This window comes from Furipterus horrens, unplaced genomic scaffold, assembly GCF_987537825.1.
Source record: "Furipterus horrens unplaced genomic scaffold, mFurHor1.1.pri manual_scaffold_12, whole genome shotgun sequence".
NCBI classification, from domain to species: Eukaryota; Metazoa; Chordata; class Mammalia; order Chiroptera; family Furipteridae; genus Furipterus; species Furipterus horrens.
In genome coordinates this window covers 48,589,481-48,611,446 of record NW_028327182.1, presented here as the reverse complement: position 1 = coordinate 48,611,446, position 21,966 = coordinate 48,589,481, and the positions used below count along the sequence as shown (strand labels likewise).

Genomic DNA, 21,966 nt, shown 5'->3' with positions numbered 1-21,966 from the left:
TTATAGTTTATCTATAATTTTTTATGTGGTTGTGTGAGGTGAGCCTATGATGCCATCTTGACCAGCTCTATTAGTGTTTTTCAAACTGTAGGTTGCAACCCACTGGTACATCATTAAAATAATGTAGCGGTTCAAAAGAATAGGGAACAGAAAGACACAAAGCAAAGCAACTGAGTTGTACATGATGTAGACCTTTTAAGTTTTATATATATATTATATATAACATATATATTATATATACATGTATTATATATATCTACATATATTATATATATAATATATATATATCTACACATATATATTATATATATAATGTGTATCTCACTGGCAGGAATCAAGAGGGAGCTCAGGAACTCTGTGTTCTTGGTAAGCCTCACCCTGATACTCCCCATTTACATCATACAACTAACTATGACTGGAGAAAAAAATTAAGACAAGTATGTTTATTGGTCTCTCTTGGATTTATAACCACTGAACTCAACTGATCCTTCCTCCTCATATCATTAGCACCTCCTCATTCAGTGAAGACCTTCCTTCCTGTTTCATTCACACATGTGAGCAGGCAGATGACAGCTTTCATGAGCTCCGATCACATTCACTACATCCTCGCAAGTGTACCCCCATTCAGCTTTCTCTCCTTTTCATTACTCAACCACCATGCACCAAAAAAAGGCACCACCCTCCTACTGTTCCTGAGAACCATCCCCCTTCTTTACTCCAGGACCTTTTTTCAGCATCAATTTTTCCCTCTGTTTGGACCTTCCCCATGAACATACAACATGCATTTCCCCTCCATTTAAAAAAACTTTTTTTATAAAAGGTTAATAACAATCACAAATAAAATGTTACCTATCATTCAATAACAAAGTTATCTATAGGGAGAGAACTGGAATGGGAAACAAAACACCTCAGAAAATGGGTAGAAATTTCTCTAAGTATTGAAAAGAAACCTAAGTATAGTGTAGTTTTAACAGAATAATCACAAAATTACTTCAAATGACTTATTAAAAAGTCTATTAACTGCACAATCCTAGAACTACAGAGGTACATTTTTAAAATATGACCCATATAGCCATACAAAGGAATATATACAGCCATAAAAAAGAACATGGGTAAGCCTTAAAAACATTATGCTAAGAGAAAAAAAGCCAGTCATAAAAGGTCATGTGTCATCTGATTACATTTAATGAAATATCTAAAATAGGCAAGTCCATAAAGATAAAAAATAGATTAGTAGAAGAATGGAGAATGGGGAATCTGCCAATGGGTATGGGATTCTTTTGGGGCGGGGTGATGTTCTGTAATTAGATAGTGGTGATGCTTGCATTGAATATACTAAAAAGCAATTAACTATCCACTTTAATGGGTGAATTTTAAGGAATATAAATATATCTCAATAAAAACATGACCCATTTCTCCTCCAGCGACCACCATCTTTTCTCTCCCCATATAGAAAAACCCCTCAAAAGACTTACCAACACTCTCTGCCTCCAGTATCTCTCCTCCCACTCCCCACCCATTCCAATTAGGCTCTCATCAACCTTACCACTTCTCCCCAAATTCTCTGGTTCTTACCATATACAAAACTATACTAAAAAATATCACCCATAGCACCAGCCTACTCATAATACATCACAGGTTCTCATAAAAGCTTGCTGATTATATTGAATGTATCAATAATAGTAAACAAAACCTGAGCTCTTTATTCAGTTTTTTAACATCTAACATCTTATCTCCAAAATAACTTCCACTTCTTTTTCATTTGAAATGTGGGCCTCTTATCATGCAAATTGCAAAAATTTTTCAGCAAGCTAAACTACTATTTGAATCTTTCAAACAGTTCATTCATCTTAAACATAGCAACTTTCAATACTAGAAAGGATTAAAAAGCAACTGAAAATTCTAAAACCATCATTAAAATTTTACAAAGTTTGAGCTCTTGCTCATCAGAATAAAATATTGTACCATCTTTAAAATTAAAACTAAAAACACAGTTACTCAAATACATTACTCAATTAAAATAAATTAAGAGCTTACAAAAGTAACAAGGATCTTCAGACTATGGATTACCTGTTCCATAGTAGGACAAGCAATGATGTGGATATCTTCAGGACTGAACTCTTCCTTTAACAAAACATGGAACTTCTGGAAGACTTGCTGAACATTGTTCTTAGAAAGAGAAGAGGCAATCATATTAAATGAGTCACTAAAAATGTATACAAGTTGCTTTAAACATGAAGCACTAAGAATGTTAAATCGTAATGATAATTGACAAAACAAGTGGAAAAAATGTATCTTTTATGGGATTACAAAAGACATATACAGTTTGCACTTAATACTTCACATGCTAGCACAACCGAACTAAGACTCACCATGTAACACTTACTGGCAAAACCAAACAAGGCCTGTCCCCCCAGAGAGTCTTCAGCAGCAATTTTTCACACAAAAGATCACAGAGGTTCTAGACACATAACATGTACTTAAAAAAAAAAAAATCAACCAACACCTTGGGTAAGGATGTAAGCTCAACACAGAGCTGAAGTTATGAGTTCTAAATCTGCTCTGACATTTAATACCTTAGTGGCTGCTACAAGCCATTTATTTCTACTCTTCATCAGTGACACAGGGCATAATTCCTGAAATGCTGCTCTCGCAAGTGTTGGTCCACACATCCAATGTGAGAGTCTAACTATTTATTTATTTACTAATTTCTCCTTTTAGGTAGGACGTAACTTAGTGCCAAAGATATTTAAGACAAAGGAGAGTGGAGGGGGGAAGGTATAGTCAGACAAATGCCGGCTTTGTAAGCCTTTCAAGAATCACAGTGACTATTAGCCAACTTCATTAGAAAAATATGGCAACAGGAAGAAGTATACTATTTTTAAATATCCACAGGAAAAGAAAAATGATAGACAGGGCCAGGACAGTTAAAGAGAGTGGCAAACATTCAAATAAATGATCGTGATACTCACCCTAACAGGTTTAAACAAGATGAATTCGGTATCTTTATTGGATAGGTATAATGACATACTTCTCAAGGTCAGAGGCAGCTTTGCTTTTATTGTCTTGTAGACACTTGTCACAAGGTCACTGACCTTTGCTGGAAAGAAATTAACCTCATTAGTGTCACAAAGAAAGAGAAGAAATATTTCCATTTTAATTCAGAGGGGAACAGAGAGAGAAATAACAAAAGACTATTTCCCCAAAGAATTCTTTCACTTTTGTTTATTTATCAAGTTTAATCACAAGTGTGTAAACATCAAGTATCTTCTAAATACAAAATCCTAATCCCTAGGGATAAGGCAACAAAAAAAATTCCTCAACATGCTACAGAACATTCACTGCGGCTTGGTGCTTTTGGAATTTGGAGATAAGTGTTAAGGTAAACTAAAAAACCATTTGCAGAGAGATATTAATAAGAATTACTTCACAATGAATGAGCTTATTCATTTGCAGAACTAGCTCTCAGTAAGAGATGCACTCTGCCTCACAAGATCATTCAGAATATGTAAAAAATTCATGTTACATTTTTATACTGTATTATCAGAAAGAGAACCAAATTCCAAAAAACTAACTGAAATAATTAAGTAGCCCAAATGTAGTGTCTGAGAAGAAGTGAAAAATGGAAAAGAGTAGTAATCTGTATTAAGTATTTAAAAGGAAAATACACAAAAAGCTACAAAGGAAAAGATTAATAATTTCAAAGATGCTCAATCTCATTCATAATTAAAGAAAGGCATATTAAACTATTTTCAGATTGGCAAAAATTATTAAGATTGTAAATATACACATTTGGCAAGGGTATGGAGACCTCATCCACTGATAATGGGAGTACAAATTGGTTCAACCTCTTTGGAAGGGTATTAGGCAATGTCTAATGAAATCAAAAATACACATCCTCTTTCACTTAACATTTCTAACTGCTAGAAATTTACCTTGAATGCACTCACAAAATAGCAAAATATGTGTGTACAGGGACATTTATTAAAGAGTGTATGGAAAACAAAAAAACTAAAAATAATTCGAATATCATTAATAAAATTATTGTATTAAAGAAATTGTGCTATAGGAATATATTCTATGCATCTATCAAACAGAATGAGTAGAGCTGGATATAGGCTGGTACAGAAAGGACTCCAAGATACAGAGCAAGTTTAAAAAGCAAAAAATATAGCACAATCTTATTTGTACAACATACTTTAAGTCTATATATGCTGCTATATACATAAATAATTTGGGGAAAGAAACTAGTGGTTCCCTTTGAGAGAATTAGTTTTAAAGTGGAAAACAGAATTACTTTTCATTTTATACTTTTTCACTATTCAAATTTTATGTTTAAAAAAAATTTCTTTTTAATTGAGGAGGGATGTGGTAGAGCAAGGTAATTACGAAAGCGTCAATGCTCTCAAGAACAAATAATCCAGAAACTGTTTATTTTTCGTAAAATACATGAAGGCTCCTTTAAGACAATTAATTCCAGAGGCTCTGGTTCTATCATCACTAACACACTTCAAGGATCACTAAGACAGTTTTCAGAGCCCTTGATTACCAAAAGGTGTGTGTGGAGCACAGTAAATGAAGTACAGTAATCATCCCTTACCCAGAGTTTCACTTTCCACAGTTTCAGTTACCTTCTGTCAACCACGGTCCAAAAACATTAAATGGAAAATTCCAGAAATAAATAATTCCTAAGTTTTAAATTGCACACAATTTTGTGTGATGAATTCTCACCATCACAGTCAGCACATGAATCATCCCTTTGTCTACTGTATCCACGCTGTATTCACTAGTCACTTAGTAGTTGTCTCAATTATCAGTTTGTTGTAGTATCGTAATGCTCATATTCAAGTCACCCTAATTTTACCTAATAATGGCCTGAAAGCGCAAGAGCAGTGATGCTGGCAATTCAGATACACCAAAGAGAAGCCATAGGTGCATGTACGTTTAGGAAAAAGCATAGTATTTACAGGGTTCGGTACTGTCCTTGGTTTCAGGCATCCACTGGGGGGTCTTGGACTGTATCCCCTGCTGATAAAGAGGACTACTATTCCTCCAATTCCTAAAAAGACATATTTCCCAGAGTAAAATAACAAAGTGGTATCCCAATTTATAATCTGATCTCCCATGAATTTATCATGAAATGACCCCAAGAACCCAATCAAATATGCATGAACTAGTAACTCTGGGTTTCCAGAGGTTCAAGGTAAGTCCCTCAATTGTTTTTGATGCTCCCATCTCAAAAATCTCTCTGATATTATGTGTGAGCTGCTGCTGCTTCTTTTTTTAATCCTTACCTGAGGATATGTTTATTGATTTTTAGAGAGGGAGAGAGAGAGAGAGGACCACTGATGTGAGAGAGAAATCAATTGGTTGCCTCCTGGACACACCCCGATCAGGGACTGAACCTGCAACCTAGGTATGTGCGCTGACCAGAAATCAATCCTGCAGCCTCTTGGGGCATGGGATGACCCTCCAAGCAATTGAGCCACCTGGCCACAATCAAGTTGTGGGCTTCTTGTAGTACAGATCAAGAAAAAGCAACTCCACAGCCCCATACAGCTAAGCAGAAAATACAACAAGTAGATAAACTAAAATGCCATCATTTTATTTGCCAAGATCTCTTCACTTAGAAAAAAAAATGAGTTAAATAATAAAACAGCAAGCCCTATTTCAACTCTGTCCCTTTGTTAGTTTCCTTTCAGCTTTACTAATGACAAGTCTAGTAATGCTTAAGAGCACAACACACCTAACACTGGGGGTTCTATTAGGATTCCACTTGAAAAAAATGACAGCTTCTACTTTGAGTGAAAGAGGATCTTTCCAAAGGGGCACTATGCATCAAGGCCCTGGGATTAGCTGTACTAAATATAAATATGCCTATGCCTATTTGTTGGTTTCTGCTTATTTTAAGAAAGATTACACCCAAGAGTTTCATTTACATAACATTCAAAATAAAATCAGCTCCTATTTCTAAATAAGCTCTATAAGTGACTGAAATTTTGAGCCCAAGTCTCCATTAATTGAAAGATTTTTGGAGTACTTTCTGGAACCATGCTGAATTTTGAACTAAAAAGTCTGCTCCGGACTGTGAGGGGTCAAATTAGGTGGTCACCACCAGCTTAGTATGGTCAGTAAAAGAATTTGGTTTTATGTCTTCTGACAGAATGTACTATGGCATCAAGTGTGTTCTCTGTCCTTTAGTAAGGTGGCAAAGATTCCAATCTCATACAGTAAACAGAAGACCTAAAACATATCATAAAGTTTTCTTGCAATAAAGCAATCAATGCAAACCTGTACTGACATAAACAAAGTTCACATGACAAATTTTTGTAAAATCCTGTCTTTCTTTCAAATACAATTAATAATTCCCTACATTTACAAATCTTAATTCTAGTTCAACTTCAAATTAACATGAGGCATTAAATAATAATATGAAAATTTTAGAATGGCCTCAATTCCTTTTCCCCAAAAAAATATGTACCTGACAGACACAACATTTTTTTATATGAAAAACCAATCACATTAAGACATTGTGTACCGGGGAATTTAAATGCCTTTTAGAAATGATGAGAATTCTCACCACCCGTACACAATGTGTTAAGAACCTAATTCCAGGTTATATGCCTGTCAACAGTCAATTCTTTATAGATTCTAAGCCAGAATCATTCTTTGGATCTCCCGCACTATCAGCAAAGAGCTTCCCTAACAACTTGGACACAGCTTACACTAAATGAAAACACTGATTCTTTAGCCATTTTGCCCTTTTTAGTTTCAGAGAATCATTATCACACTATAGTGATAATTTAATGTGATAATGGCCAGGGGAAGGCCAAAATTAACAATCTAAGAAAATTATTTATTCTGGTTTAATGGCAACTTAAAATGTCACAAAATGTACCTAAATAATCCACAAGGTTAGTCATGATTTTAAATGTCTAATGTCTAATGCTGAAGACAAAAACCAAAAACAAAAAGGAAAAAAAAAAAAAAACCTTTTAGCGCACGAAAAAAGTACACTTAGGGAAGCATAAGACTGGGAACATCTCAAGCATATCTGTCAATGAGACAATGATACGGCCTGCACACTCCCAAATGACATCACAATTTTTATAACTTTCTCAAACATTAAACAGAAGATGTAACTTGCATAAAATGAGGAACAAAATAAGGTACAATATCCCTTCATATAATACCTTAAAATAGTAGCATTCTCTCCATAATATCATACTATCATACAGGTTTTTCATCAAAGCTCTATAACACAATGAAAAGTGAGTATACAGAAACCAGCAGCCTTGAAGTGTTTCCATCTAACCCACATTTTATTTTTAACTATGTTTGTGTATATTTTTAAAATTCTTCCTTTCTTGAAATGCTTGTTGAAATGCAAGTAGTGTTGGCCAATAAAGACCTGCCAGCTTCAAACTACATCTTCTGTTAACCCAAACCACAGTAAGAGTAGAAAACCATTCCAGGCTGTCAGAGCAAGAACTATATAAATAGAAATTAATCAATATCCTAAAAAAAATTCCTAATAGTAAAATGTGAATACCTGGTTGTGCCCAAGGCTGCTGTGACAGAGTGTACTTGGGTCCTCCCTGACTGACCATTGTTTTTAGTGCTGAAACCTAGAAGAGACAAAAAGTTTCATTTCACTGATTACAAATTAAACCAGTACTTTTCTCAAGATACATGCCACCATTTGAACCTATTAAAACAAAATGATAATCAAACGTACAACCCTAAAAGAAAATACATCATATCTCATAGTCCTTACAATTAATAAAATATTTCAGTAAAACTTCTTTTGTGATTTCAAAGCATATCTTATCTTGCAAAAAACCATACTAATGTCCTGAGGCATTCAACCTGAAACTCTACCCGAGACAAAAATGAGGATGTAGAGAAATGTTAACACAAAACAAGCCTCTCTTTAAGTAGACTGTTACGTTGATATTAAATTATCACATGTTATTAGAAAAATGTCAACAGCTGGACAAAATCTTTATAAACCAAAATAGTCGTTTTCTTTATTATATCATAGGCAGAGAAAATGTTATATTAAAAAACAAGATTTTTAGAGACAGACTTCCGGTCAAGATGGAGGCCTAGACTGACATGCTCCGTCTCCCTCCACACTAAGAAGGAATACAACTACTGCAAAACCAGAAATAACCAGAAGTTCCAGAAAATCAAGTTACATGGAAGTCCAACGTATGAAGTTATAAAGAAGTAGTGCTCGTCTGGATAAGTAGGAGGGGCGAAGCCGAGGCGGAGAGGTCAAGCTGAGCTGGCAGTAGCAGCTGTAGTGACAGCGGCGGCGACAGCGGCGGGATGGTGGTAAGCACAGACACCTGTATTTAAGGAGAGGCAAGAACCACCTGGGGAGCACCCCCAGCTGCAGACCAAACTCATCAGCTCGCGATCCCAATGCCAGGAAAGGCAGACCCCTATTGCCTCAGACTGTGAGGGCCAGAGAGAGTGGGTACTGAGGAGGAGGCTCCTAGTCTCTCAGCAGAGAGTGAACAGTAGGAATCCATCTTGGATCCCCGCCCCCACACAAAACGCCACAGCGTGGTAAGAAGAGTCACCCCATAGTGACGACTGCATGGGGCTCCACCCTCTATTGCATAGGAGATGTTACAGCCCCGCCCAGGAAGCAAAGGTAAACACAAAACTGTCAGGATGGCACAGATCATGATAAGAGATCCTAGTGACGAAGATGACCAGAGAGCAAATATCTAATCTAACAAAGCAGCAGATAGGAAATCTTTCTGAGACACAGTTCAGAGCTTTGGTTATATGAATGCTTACAGAACCTAACAGCAGATCTTAAACAAGACAGGGAAGGAATGAAGGCTAGTCCTGCTGAAATCAATGAAAACACATATGAAACTAGTGGTGAGGGAAAGAAAACAAGGGATCAACTCAACAAAACAGAACACAGGGAAGGAACAGTCAACCAGTGCAGAAAGAAGAAACGAAAAGTGAGGAAAATGAGGAGAGGCTCAGAAACCTCTGGGACAGCTATAAGCAGGCCAACATCTGAATCACAGGGTTGCCAGAAGGTGAAGAAGAAGAACTAGAAATTGAAAAATTATGTGAAAAAATAATGAAGCAGAACCTCCCTAACTTGAGGAAGGAAATAAGACTTACAGGTCCAGGAAGTAGAGAGTTCCAAAAAATCTGGACCCAGGGAGAACCACACCAAGACACATTATTATCAAAATGTCAAAAATTAAGGATGAAGTGAGAATCTTAAAAGCAGCAAGAGAGAAGAAGAGAATCACATACAAAGGTGTCCCAATAAGACTATCAGCTGATTTCTCAGAAGAAACTCTGCAGGCAAGGAACTGGCAAGAAATATTCAAAGTAATGAGAAAAAGCAAAAACCTACAACCACAATTACTCTATCCAGCAAAGCTGTCATTCAGAATAGAAGGGCAGAGAAAGTGCTTCCAGGACAAAGTAAAACTGAAGGAATTTATCAGATCCAAACCACTGTTATAGGAAATGTTAAAGGGACTTGTTTAGGAGAAAGAGGATCAAAACTATGAACATTAAAATGAAAACTGTATCACAACAACCAACAACAGAAGGGAACCGAAATAAAGGCAAATTAAGTAGGCAACGAGAGTGGGAAAAGAATTATAGGTATGGGGAACACTTTGGGGGGAGGTTAGCGGGAGGGGGGTGGGGGGAAAGGGAGGGAGATGGTACAGGAATTAATAAGCACAGTAGGAGGGAGTGGAGTAGATAGGAAGATGTTGAGAAGAACTATATGCACAACCAATGGGCATGGACTAAACGGGGGGTGACAACTGGAGGGAGGGGGGTCACTGAGTGGAGGGGAACAAAGGGAAAAGAAAATGGGACAACTGTAACAGCATAATCAATAAAGCATATTTTTTAAAAAAGAGAGAGGTAAAATAAGAATACATGTTAACCATATTTTTAATTAAATAAAAATATGTACTATTAATGTTTTATTTCCAATAAAATTTGAATATATGTATAATTAATAAAAGCATAATAATCACAAAGTTTTGAACTAATAGTTGAACATATGTACAAGTATAATTGTAATTAATGATAGTATATGTATAATAGGAGTAACAATCCGAAATTTGAACAAAAAAAAATCATAGAATTTTACCTGAAATTAAAATTACAAATGTGAAAATATTTAAGTAATTTTTTTTTGCTTTAAGAAAAACAACAACAACATATTTTTAAATAGTATCAAAAGGCACATTTAACAACAAGTGCTACAGGTACAGAGTTGGATGCCCACCTTCTTTTTATCTTTCTTTACATTCCTCAGCATCGGTACAGAGAAGCAAAACCAAAAAAAGTAGTCAGCTTCTTGGACAAAACTTAAGATGGAAAATTATAGTGAAGGTAAGGTGTAGCTTGGAAGGGTGAAGGGCAGAAACTTCAGAGATCTTTTTTTTTTAATTGATTGTTAGGTGCCAACGTTCAGGCCATGACCTTGACCTCACTAGATAATCTCATTAGAAAAATTTGAGCACCAACTCTTTAGATTTCTCATAAAGGACACAAAAATATTTAGGCAGAGGTTGGACACAGACAGCATATAATGTTAACTCAGAGCTTTCCAGCCTTCACTATTTCTACCAAGTTCATATTTATGGACCACTCTAGGCCTTTGCTCACATGGCCGTTAAGTATAAAATCACCTCTTTTCCTAGTATTACTCAATTCTTCATGTCTTTCTCTTTTTGAGATGTGACTTTTAAAAGTCACAACCCAGCATGGTCTTGGTTTGGATTGCTATTTAAGACTTGACTGTTGGATCATGATGACCATGTAATCTTGGAGAAGACTTGTAGTGGCTGTTTGTGGGCTCCTGAGCTTACCTCTCAAAGGGCTGGGTGAGGGGGGCAGGTGATGCATGTATAATCTATACTGTTGACTACCTCAAAAAAATCATACATATGATTTACATATGATTATAGATCAGACAATGCTAAAAGAAAAGCATGTTCATGTTCAGTGTTGGTGTAGAGGTTCATATGAAAACATTTGGGTCAGATATTTTCTCTCAAACTCAAAAACCCATCCATGTTGTCACAAATGGCAAGATTTCGTTCTTTTTCAAACAGCTGCTTCCATACCTTGGCTATTGTAAATAATGGTGCAAAGAACATAGGGGTGCACCCAGCTTTTCAAATTAGTGTTTTCATTTTCTTTGGATAAATACCCAGAAGTGGAATTGCTGGGTCGTGTGGTAAATACATTTTTAGTTTTTTAAGGAATCTCCACACTGCTTCCCCTAGAAGCTGTACCATTTGCAGTCATCTTGAAACCAACTTTTAAAAAAGGCCTAGCTAGTCAGGGGTGTAAGAGAAAAAAGTACTGCATTTTGAGTCAGCAAAGCTGAGCTCTGGACCCCTCTGTACTTCCTGACTGAAATAGTAATAAGCAAGTCATTGCTCCCAAATAATTTCCAACTTAAATATATAAACATACTAATCTGTCTACACTTACAAAATAGAAACACAGTGCTCTGAAAACTTTTTCCCCATTTAAATATAAATTCTAGACATTTTTTTGTATCCAACAGTTATCTTTTAATAGTAATGGCTGTCTATTATTCCACCTTGTAAATTATTTGTATATTAAAAACAAATACAAACTTGTATATTTATCTCTATTTACTATCTAGATAATATATTTATCTCTATGTTAAACCTCAAGGAATATTTTCTTCAAAAGTTTTCCCCAATTAACTCCATCTTTTTAAAAAAGCCATACAGGATGAATACAGGCCTGTTGTCTCACAATGGCACTGCTGTAGACATCTTCATGCTTACATATTTTCTGTCTTGGTTTCCCATTAGGTTATAGCTCCTTGAGAACAGAAATTAAGTTTAGATGTCAAATTCTACTGAACACACCACATCAAGGAAAACATTTTAATTTATAGTATTGCTGAGGAAATTAAAAACACTTCAGAGGGAATATTAAAAATAAACTTGTAATACTTCAGCAACTTGCTTGAAAGAAACTGAATATTGCTGAAATACAAATCTGAGTTTTTAATTGTACACAGGTTTCTACAACACCCACTACCAGTTAAGTCCTACCTAGTTTGTTTTAAGCAATATTAAGTATGATGAAATTCTAGAATAAAAATAGCATCAACAGTTTTTGAGTTTGAGAGAAAATATCTGACCCAAATGTTTTCATATGACCCTCTACCCCCAACACTTAGAACAATAGTACATTCCCTAGGGTCATTTAAATAGTTAACATAAGTTTATTTTCTAAGGAAAAGAAAATAAGGCAATAGAACGTGTTAAGTACTTCAAGAACTTACTTTACTTATCTTAGGAAATTCCATGAATTGTATCCCCAAATCAGGATGTTCCCACTAGACATATGAGGTCTGTCCAAAAAAAAATCTAGTCATTGTTAATATTATAAGAACAGTTTGCACGATAGTGATATAACCTGGTAGCCAAGGAAAGTGAACTGGAATGCACATGCGTGAACAATGACAACTTCACTGTACTAGTCAGTGGGGGCGGTAGATGCCTTTGAGTATGTGTACTGTGTGGCCATTGCATTCAAAATGATTGAGTGAGCAGAGAAATGAATCTGCATCAAATTTTGCGTAGCTTGTACATTCCTCCACTGAAACTATCTGGATGACTCAGAAGGCTTTCAAGGACAATGCAATGAATGCAGTACAAATAAAAGTGTGGCATAAATGCTTCAAAGATGGTCGAGAATCTGTTGAAAGTAATCCACATTCTGGAAGGCCCGCAACAAGCAGAATACCTGAAAATGTTGAACATGTACAAACTGCAATCAACAAAGATCAGCACTGACAGGGTGAGAACTAGGAGCTGATCTGGGGATTCCAAAAACTACTCTGCCTGAGATTTTGACACAGGGTCTTGGCATGAAAGGTGTTGTGACAAAATTCAATCTGTGGTTTCTGCTACCAGAGCAGGAGGAACATTGTTCCGCAATTGCTAATGACTTGATTCGAACCAATACCAATGAACAGATTTGGCACCCTGCAACTTCCAAAACTAAAATCACCTTGGAAAGGGAAGAGATTTCAGACCGTTGATGAGATTCAGGAAAATATGACGGGGCAGCTGATGGTGATTGGGAGAACTGTGTGAGGTCCCAAGGTGCCTTCTTTGAAGGGGACTGAGGCATCACTGTTCAATGTACAATGCTTCTTGTGTCTTGTGTCTTCTTCAATAAATGTCTCTTTTTCATATTATAAGGCTGCACACTTTCTGAACAGACCTCATATTAAGATGCAGAAATTTCTCTTTGGTGTCTGCTGGGTCACTGCCAAGCTTCAGCCTCTCAATCTGTGCAGTGAAGTTGTACTTTACTCCAGGTACCGGGGTGTAATGGGGATTAATGAAAAGGAAGCATCTCAACAGGAAGAGCCCAAAGAAGGGACTTCTAAATAAAAGAACCAATTTACAGCAGGTGATGGGGATCAGGAATCAACCCCCGAGTCTTCAGGCTCAAAGCAAGAGTACTAACAACCTCTACACACTCAGTTTTACTATGCAAACCCATATATATTTATCAAATCAGTCCAAACTTAGAAACAAGCTGAGCACATTTTGTTGATGAGACTTACATCCAAATGGTAAATACTGAGACCTACAAGCATACATCCAAATGAAAAGTGAAATACTGTTTCTTTTCTGTACCTATGGATGCTGTTTTTCTTACAATCATCTATCAAGGTACAAGCACTGGTTGCCTTATAAAATGCCAACTATAATAAAAGAGGCAGAAGATTCTCCACTTGCAGATTTACCTTTAAAAAATCTTCTGAAAGTTTTTAAATTCTTTATTCTGTCTCTGTTATTCAGAATAGTAGTAACATTCACCAGGAAAAAGTGAAAATGTTTGGTCTACAAATTCTAAGAAGCCATGTCTTAAATGATCACATTATGTGTGAATTCTACTGCTTGCGTTGTATGGTTCTGCGTGTGTGTGCATGGTGTGTATCTTTGTCTCTGACTCACTCTATGCTCCATAAATAAAAGGGATGCTCAGTCCTCTACTAAATATGTTGACTGCAAACTCAATGAGGAGCGGTGAAGGACCAGGGTTGAAAAAGTAAAAAGAAGGCAACTGTGAATGATCTAAGCAAGGGCACCACAGACTGAGAAGGGAGGATGGGACTGGCTTCTCAACGATGATTAGAGGAGGGCCTTTCCCTCATCAATCCCACAGTGAAGGAAGAACAGAAAGATGCATGAACAGCTTAGCTATACATAGGTCCCCACTGGAGACATGTTGCATGTCCATGGAGAACAGTTACATAACTCAGACTTGGAATGCATATTTTCTACATGAACCTTTAATTAAAAAAAATTTTTTTCTTAAAGTGTCCAGAGTCTTCCAAAATGCACAACTGTTACCATTCTACAAGATTTATCTAACTTATACTAAGGCCAGCTTGGACAGCATCATCAGATTTTCATTCTCTTGATTTTAAGGAAACTGCTTTTCTAGAAAAACCCTTTAATCCTAGATATTTCATTATAATCAACTTGTTTCTATAGAAAGTTTCACTCTGCTGCTCTGTTATTACAAAATATTCATCTACAATATTTCCCACCAATGTTAATGTGGATACTCTCCCAAAAATACAGGGTGGGGCAAAAGTTGGTTTACAGTTGTGAGTACACAAAACACAGAGGTCATTCTTGTATTATTACTTATTAATCATTGTATTATTTTCCCTACAAACAACTGTAAGCCTACTTTTTCCCCACCCTGTGCATACTATAATCTACAAGCTGGTTTTCCATCAGTAAAAATTATGATTAACTTATCAATAAATTAAAGTATCAATAATTGTACCATTTTTTAAAATTAAAACCTGGGAGAAAACATTTCAACCATCCTTTTAAAATTCATGTGTTAGGAAAAAAACACGTAACACACACTCCAAATATCTGACATGAGTGGGCTAAAATCCATAAACAGTTCTATCCAACAATAAACAAACATTAGTTGAACTGGTTTAACATTTCTATACTTGCTTTTTTTTGGTATTTATTATTTTTTTAAACTAATATATTCTATTTTTACCACAGGTTTCAGGTATTAGTATTGCTGGACCCAGCAACAAGTTATGAATGAACAATTTGCTTATTTTCCCAGTTAAGACTCAGATAAGAAAATTTGAGAGAAAGGTCCGTCATATGTCTAAGCTTTTTATGATGTCTTCTAATACAAGTCTGGACAAGCAGTAGAGGTTTAGTAAGTTAAAATTAATTTCAAGACTTTTTAAACACCTTTTGAGAAAAGTTCTTAGTAACAACACTTAAAATTTTTTAATGATTAGTTTGGGAAAGGAAAGTCAAAATAGCCATCATCTGAATTTTTCATCACTGGCATTAGTTAATAGATTTTACCTGGGAGACAGAGAGATACATGAATGAGTATAAACTCATTTATATGGTGATTACCAAGATTTTTAATTACCCATGTAAAACAAAAAGAAAAACAATTCAGTCATTTAATTAATAGGAACCCCTGATAAGCAGGACTGTGATCACACAGGTCCTGATCCAGGAAAGTGAAAGTCCCAGACCACACGCTAGTCACAATGTGGGTAGTAAACAGAACATAGCTGACCAGAGGTGTGCTAAAACTAGCTTTGCAGTATTAGCATTCTTTCTCTTAAAAACTAAAAACTTTAAAAGCAATTTTTGTCTGTAAGTTCCAAACAAAAAACATCTGTAAAAAAGAAACAAGGTGACTTTCTATATAAAATCATTAAGACTTGGGCTTACTATCTCTTTCTGCCAGAATTTTTTGTTTGTTTTGTTCTTTGCTTTTCTTTTTTTTTAAGATTTTTTTTTTTTAAGTAAGGGAAGGGAGAAAGAAAGAGAGGGAGAGAAATATCAATGTGTGAAAGAAACACCAATTGGTTGCCTCCTGAATGTCCCCAACTAAAGACCTGACCCACAACCCAGACATGTGTCCTGATAAGAAATCAAACTGGCGACCTTTAGGTTTGCAGGACAATGCCCAACCCACTGAGTCACACCAATCAGGGCAGACTTTTTGTTTTTGTTTATCCTCATCCAAGGATATGTTTTTATTGATTTGAGTGAGTGAGTGAGAGAGAGAGAGAGAGAGAGAGAGAGAGACATCAACTGGTTGCCTCCCATACACACGCAACCTTTTGTGACGGTGCTCCAACCAACTGAACCACCTGGCTAGGGATCTGCCAGAGTTTCCATAAGACAGTAATTAACTGAAAAGAAAATCTAGGAAAAATTTCAAAATCTATTTACTGAATATGCACCAGGTCTATACCTTTGTCATGAACTCCTCCAGCTGCTCTACAAACTGCTTGGTCTGCTGCTGAATAAACTGCTCACAGGCCAATTTCAGATGACGGTCCACATCCTTTTTAGAGTCAAGATAATGTTCTCTTATCTCAGGAGTACCCTAAAAAAAGATGACAATTTCCTCCTATTTTTACATGCATTAAAATTACCAGGCATGTAAAGAAAGTCATTTTATCTCCCACCACCAATGAAACAGATTCCTTCTCACCTCCAACAAGAACTCTATCAAGGCATTGTTGCTATTCAGCCTAAAAAACCTTGGAACAGTCATAGGGTTCAGGATTTTAAATGCTGCATCTGTGAAACAAAATTACTCATCCAGTAAATATGTACAGTTGCAACAGAAAAGCTGAGTTATTGTCTCAGTGTGTTAACATACACTAGTTTCCTATTACCACAGAGCAAGAACAATTTCATTTTCAACAACTCATCTCCAGAACAACTGTGAGAATAGTGCCAAGATGGCCACAGCACCGAGTTATTTTCCAGAAGTCAGAACTGCACGGTGACTATTAAACTTAATTATTCATGTATAGAAAAAAAAATAAAAATGATAAATAATAATTGATACCTTAAAATTTCACAGCTTTACTTTTATGATGCTAAATATATATTTTTTAAATATTCACATACTTACCCAGCTTCTTTTGTTAAGGTCCTGGCTGGCACAGAAATTTATTCATTTAAAGTGAAGTGAATAACTTAATGTGTCAGCCAGAAAGAAAACACCAAAAGGACATATTTACCCCTTAACCTCCAGACTAACTAGAATCTATTTAAACCATTAATCAAGGTCTCATTGATGTTCAAATGCAATTAAGATATAACATTAGTCATGAGAGTTTAGAAGCTTAAAAGTAAAGATAGCAAGTATTAACGGATAGTCAGAAAAGACCATTTCTTTGCTTTGCTTTGTCAGACTAGAAAAAGCAAAGCATGCAACACTTCCAACCCTGGTTTTACCACAAGAGTACCTACTACCCTTACCTTGATCTTACTGAAAATGAACCTCACTATCAGGTTCAGTGTTCAGAGTAAAGCTTTAGTAAATGGTTCTTTGTTTCTGTTCTCTTTTCTGTAAGAGACCTGAAAGAGTGTCTATAATAAATAGAATTCCATCAGCATATGGTAGGATTACATAGGCTTCATAATATTTTAGGGAAAACATACTTTAAACCAATATTTGCCAAAATTTTAGGGTATTTCATTTTCTCACACCTCAGTGGATATATACTCCAACCTAACAGCAACAAATTATATAAAATTTTAAAAAATGAAAGAAAGTAGACTAGCCCTGCTTTATCCTATCACTAAAATAAAGTAAGGACTATCAGCACCTGGCGCCTTCAAGGTTAAGAGCACTATTCCCACACATTCCACACTGAAAAAAAAAAAAAAGAAGAAGAAAATCAACTAGAATGGATGAGAGATAGAAGCTCCTGATGAGAATAAGTTCTAAAAATAATTACACATTCTTTCAGGTCAAAAGCCAGGAAATCTGACTGCTGTTTAAAAAAAAAAAAAAATCACTAAGTATATGAATAACACATAAGCTTACTATCCAAATTCCAACAGAACCAAAAAGCATTCTGTGATGGAAAGAAGAGAGTATCACGAAAAGAAGACGAGCAAAGCGTTTTAACATGACTCATAATGAGAACACACTGGCTCTCAGGTGAGTTACATCAAGTCTACTGTTTTATAGGCATAGTTATTAGGGAACAACGTAATACCCTTGGAAATTCTATATCTGGAGTTCCACTGAACCACAGAATACAGAAAATATAAATTGAATGACTATGAGTTTTCTCAATCCCCCCAAGATTTGCAAGAAGTTCATTCATTACACTAATGAATGGCTTAAGTCATTAGAGCTTAATTCTCTTGAAAATGGTTAAGAAAAGATGAAGTTTATTTTATAAGTACTTAAGAAAAATTAGGATATACTCTTCATTGCTTAAGATCAACAGTTTAGAAAATAACTACTTTGATCTTTTCAAATCATTGTTTATTATTTCAGAGCCAAATCATTAGGATAGATGAAGGATCTTTCCCAAGGTGATTCTATGTCTATTACCAACTCAAAGACCCTATCTATCTACATGATTACCTAACAACCGATGTAACAAAATACCACTTACATTAATTTAAATATCTTAAACTTACAAAGCACTTTAACATATATTTTCATTCTTAATTATTTTAATTGATCTTGATAACCTGGTAATGACATGTTGATCATGCTCATTTTATCTGGCATATGAAAGCTGAAACACCCATCCAAGGTCACACAAGAGCCAGGAAACGATGAGCCAGGAACAGAGACTGACTTTTTCAGACTCAGGTGAGTACTCCTCTCCTTCTACCCAGCTGGCTTCCTGGATTTTCATGAACTGACAAACTCAATGATTAAAACCATCCCAGTTAGCTGACACTGTTAAGTAGTTGTTATACTGATTTTTCATTTAACTGATTATGGTAATATGTGGCAGAGTCTGAGAAGTGATGCTATAATTACAAATTGAAATGCTCAGATGTAGCGCCTTTCATGAAGAAAATATAGCAAGTTAGATGTAATAGAATGTTGACAGCTCAGCTTAGTATGAACAAGAAACATGCTTAGCAAGCACAGCATGCAAAAAAATTGCAGATGAACATAAAATAAACCTATAACCTGTGCTGACACATTTGGACAGGTCCAAGATACCCAACTGTGCCAGCCAGGACAATAAAGTACCTCTAGTTTTTTTGAGGTCCAGGGTAATTTCCTTAATGGTGAATTCAGTGTGAAATGGAGCAATTTGCTCACGAAGAATCAAAAGGTGCTTTATTAAGAAAAGTTGTCCGTCGATCTGTGTCTAAATAAGACAGAAAAATGAATATTATCACAGATTAAGTTAAAATATGAACATATAGAACACATACATTACTAATCAACATTAATCTAAGTTTATAATGCCTGACCTAACTTTTTTACTCTTAACATAACTTTATGGCACCAACACTCCCCTTTGTGTGAATTCTCCCCATATTATCCAGATTATAATTATCTGAAAAAATCTTGCTTCAAACTCTTATTGATACTATTACCTGCTCTATTAGTAAATCCAAGAGAGTAAATCAGACAAAAGGTTGTAAAGCAACACAGTTAGAAAGAGCAGTCAAATCTATCATTCTTTAACTTGGAGCAAAAGCAGAAAAGAGTATGCAGCTTAACATCAGCACAGAACAGGAAGTAAAAGATGTGCACAGTGTGAGCATGATTCTGACTTCTTGTGCCTTTCTAGTTTCTCTTCAGTAACACAGCTTTTGCTATTTGGTCAAAGTGGTTTCAAAATCAGAATATCTGAAATATTCATATTTACACAAAAGTATAAGAGGAGTCCCCAAATGTACAATTACTTAGGCTTACCATTTTGGATTATCCTGCCACCAACAGAGCGCTGGCCATCTATACCCTTGAGAGTCTCTGCATTTCCTTGTGCCCTGTCAGGGTCCATCTACAGAAGTCTTGTGATTCAAGCTTAGTTCTCAAAGCTCTGACCCAAATAGTGAATAATCATAACTCTCATGTCAGAAAAGAGCCTGTATATTCACAAGAGCAAGGCTGTTTGCTCTTTCTACCTTGAAAATATTTCTAATGAAATTATAGTACATTAGGAAAAGAATAAAGAGGCTATGAAACAAAGTGACTCCTCTCTGGTCTCTCCCTACCTTCTAAATAATGGAAACTAACTTTGCACTCTGGAACACAGAGCACTGGATAAGTAGGGAATGCTACACATTTTGAATACTTGCTCTACTTTAAAAAGAACCAGCAACTCCAATGGGCAAAACAGTATAATATAAATTCAATTTATTTTACTAAAGCTGTTGTGATCCAGCAAATAGTATCATTTCAGTTTACTGATATATTAGGTGCTCAATTTAAGTATGTAAGAACTATTTCTTGCCTTAAAAGTCTCTAAAACATTAAGTGATTATTTCCATGGATCACTTTTTATAAAGTTGAGGAAGCGACTTCTGGCCAAGATCGAGACGCTGTGTCTCCCTCCACAACTAAGAAGGAATACAACTATCTCAAAACTAGAGACAACCAGAAGTTCCAGAAAATATAGCTGCATGGAAGTCCAACAAACAAATATATAAAGAAGAAATACTCATCCAGACAGGTAGGGGGGGCGGAGCTGGGTTAGAGAGAAAGTGGTGTGGCACCAGCAGCAGCCAAGACAGCGGCAGTGGCAGGCCAGTGGAAAGTGTAATAACACATTAAAGAAGGTTGGGAGGGACACCTGGGGAGCACTCCCAGCTCCAGACCAGACCACACAGCTCACAGTTCCAGTGCTGGGGAAAATAAAGCCACATTGCTTCTGACTATGCAAACCAGTGCGGGTTGGGGCAGAGGAAGAAACTGCCAGTTGCTCAGCAGAGTCCATTTGTTTAAAGGGCCCCTACAGTCCTAGAACATCTACAGACCCACCCACTCTGGGTACCACAACCAGGGCAACAGCTAGAGGCACCAGTCCCATATGGAAAGCAGGAGAAGTGCCTGGAAAAGAAGCATCATGGGGTGCCAGGAGGAGAAGAAAAAGAGCAAGAAATTGGAAATCTATTTGAAAAAATAGTGAAAGAACACTTTCCTAATTTGGTTAAGGAAACAAAAATGCAAGTCCAGGAAGCACAGAGAGTTCCAAACAAGATGTATGCAAAGAGGCCCACTCCAAGACACATCATAGTTAAAATGCCAAATGTTAAAAGATGAAGAGAGCATCTTAAAAGCAGCAAGAGAAAAGCAATTAGTTACCCTCAGGGGAGTTCCCATAAGACTGTCAGCTGATCTCTCAAAAGACACTTTGCAGGCTAGAAGGGACTGGCAAGAAATATTCAAAGTTATAAAAAGCAGGGAGAGCGTTTTGATGGTTGTCAGATGGGAGGGGGGTGTGGGGGAATGGTGAAGAGGTGAGGGGATTAAGAAGTACAAATTGGTGGTTACAAAATAGTTATGGGAATGTAAAGTACAATATAGGAAATGGAGTAGCCAAAGAACTTTACACCCATGACCTGTTGACATGAACAATGATGTGGTGATTGCCTGAGGGAGTGGGGGGTGCTGCGTGGAGGAGGGCAAGGAGGGAAAATCCAGGACAATTGTAATAGCATAATTAATAAAATATTATTAATTTATAAACAAATGTAGGGAAAAGGAGGAGAAATCATTCACTGTCACCTAAAAGCTTTCAATGCTACATTTTTTAAAAAAATCTTCATCAGAGGATATGTTTGTTGATCTGAGATAGAAAGGAAGGGAAAGAGAAACATCAATCAGTTGTCTCTCATATGTGCCTCCATTGGAGATCAAACCCACAACATGGTTATGTGCCCTGGCTGAGAATCAAACCCACACCTTTTTTATGTATGGGATGACACTCCAACCAAATGATCCATTGATGTGACCAGGGCATCAATGTTACATTTTTTTAATATGTGTTTTCATTACATAGTTATATATATTTTGTCTATGATAAAAAATGAGTGCTCAACTTGAAAATACTTTTTAAGCCCTGGCTGGTGTGGCTCAGTGGACTGA

General features: G+C 36.2%; 1 protein-coding gene across 1 annotated transcript in view; it reads right to left on the bottom strand.

Moving 5' to 3' along the window:
- Window positions 1-21,966, bottom strand: part of COG3 (component of oligomeric golgi complex 3) — a 69,148-nt gene that overhangs the window by 12,034 nt on the left and 35,148 nt on the right. The window contains exons 17-22 of the mRNA XM_090258398.1: window positions 19,117-19,237; window positions 16,588-16,676; window positions 16,345-16,479; window positions 7,553-7,628; window positions 2,973-3,100; window positions 2,071-2,169 (exon numbers count right to left, since the gene is read on the bottom strand). Coding sequence (XP_090114524.1) covers window positions 2,071-2,169; window positions 2,973-3,100; window positions 7,553-7,628; window positions 16,345-16,479; window positions 16,588-16,676; window positions 19,117-19,237 — 648 coding nt within the window. The remainder of the gene's footprint in view (window positions 1-2,070; window positions 2,170-2,972; window positions 3,101-7,552; window positions 7,629-16,344; window positions 16,480-16,587; window positions 16,677-19,116; window positions 19,238-21,966) is intronic.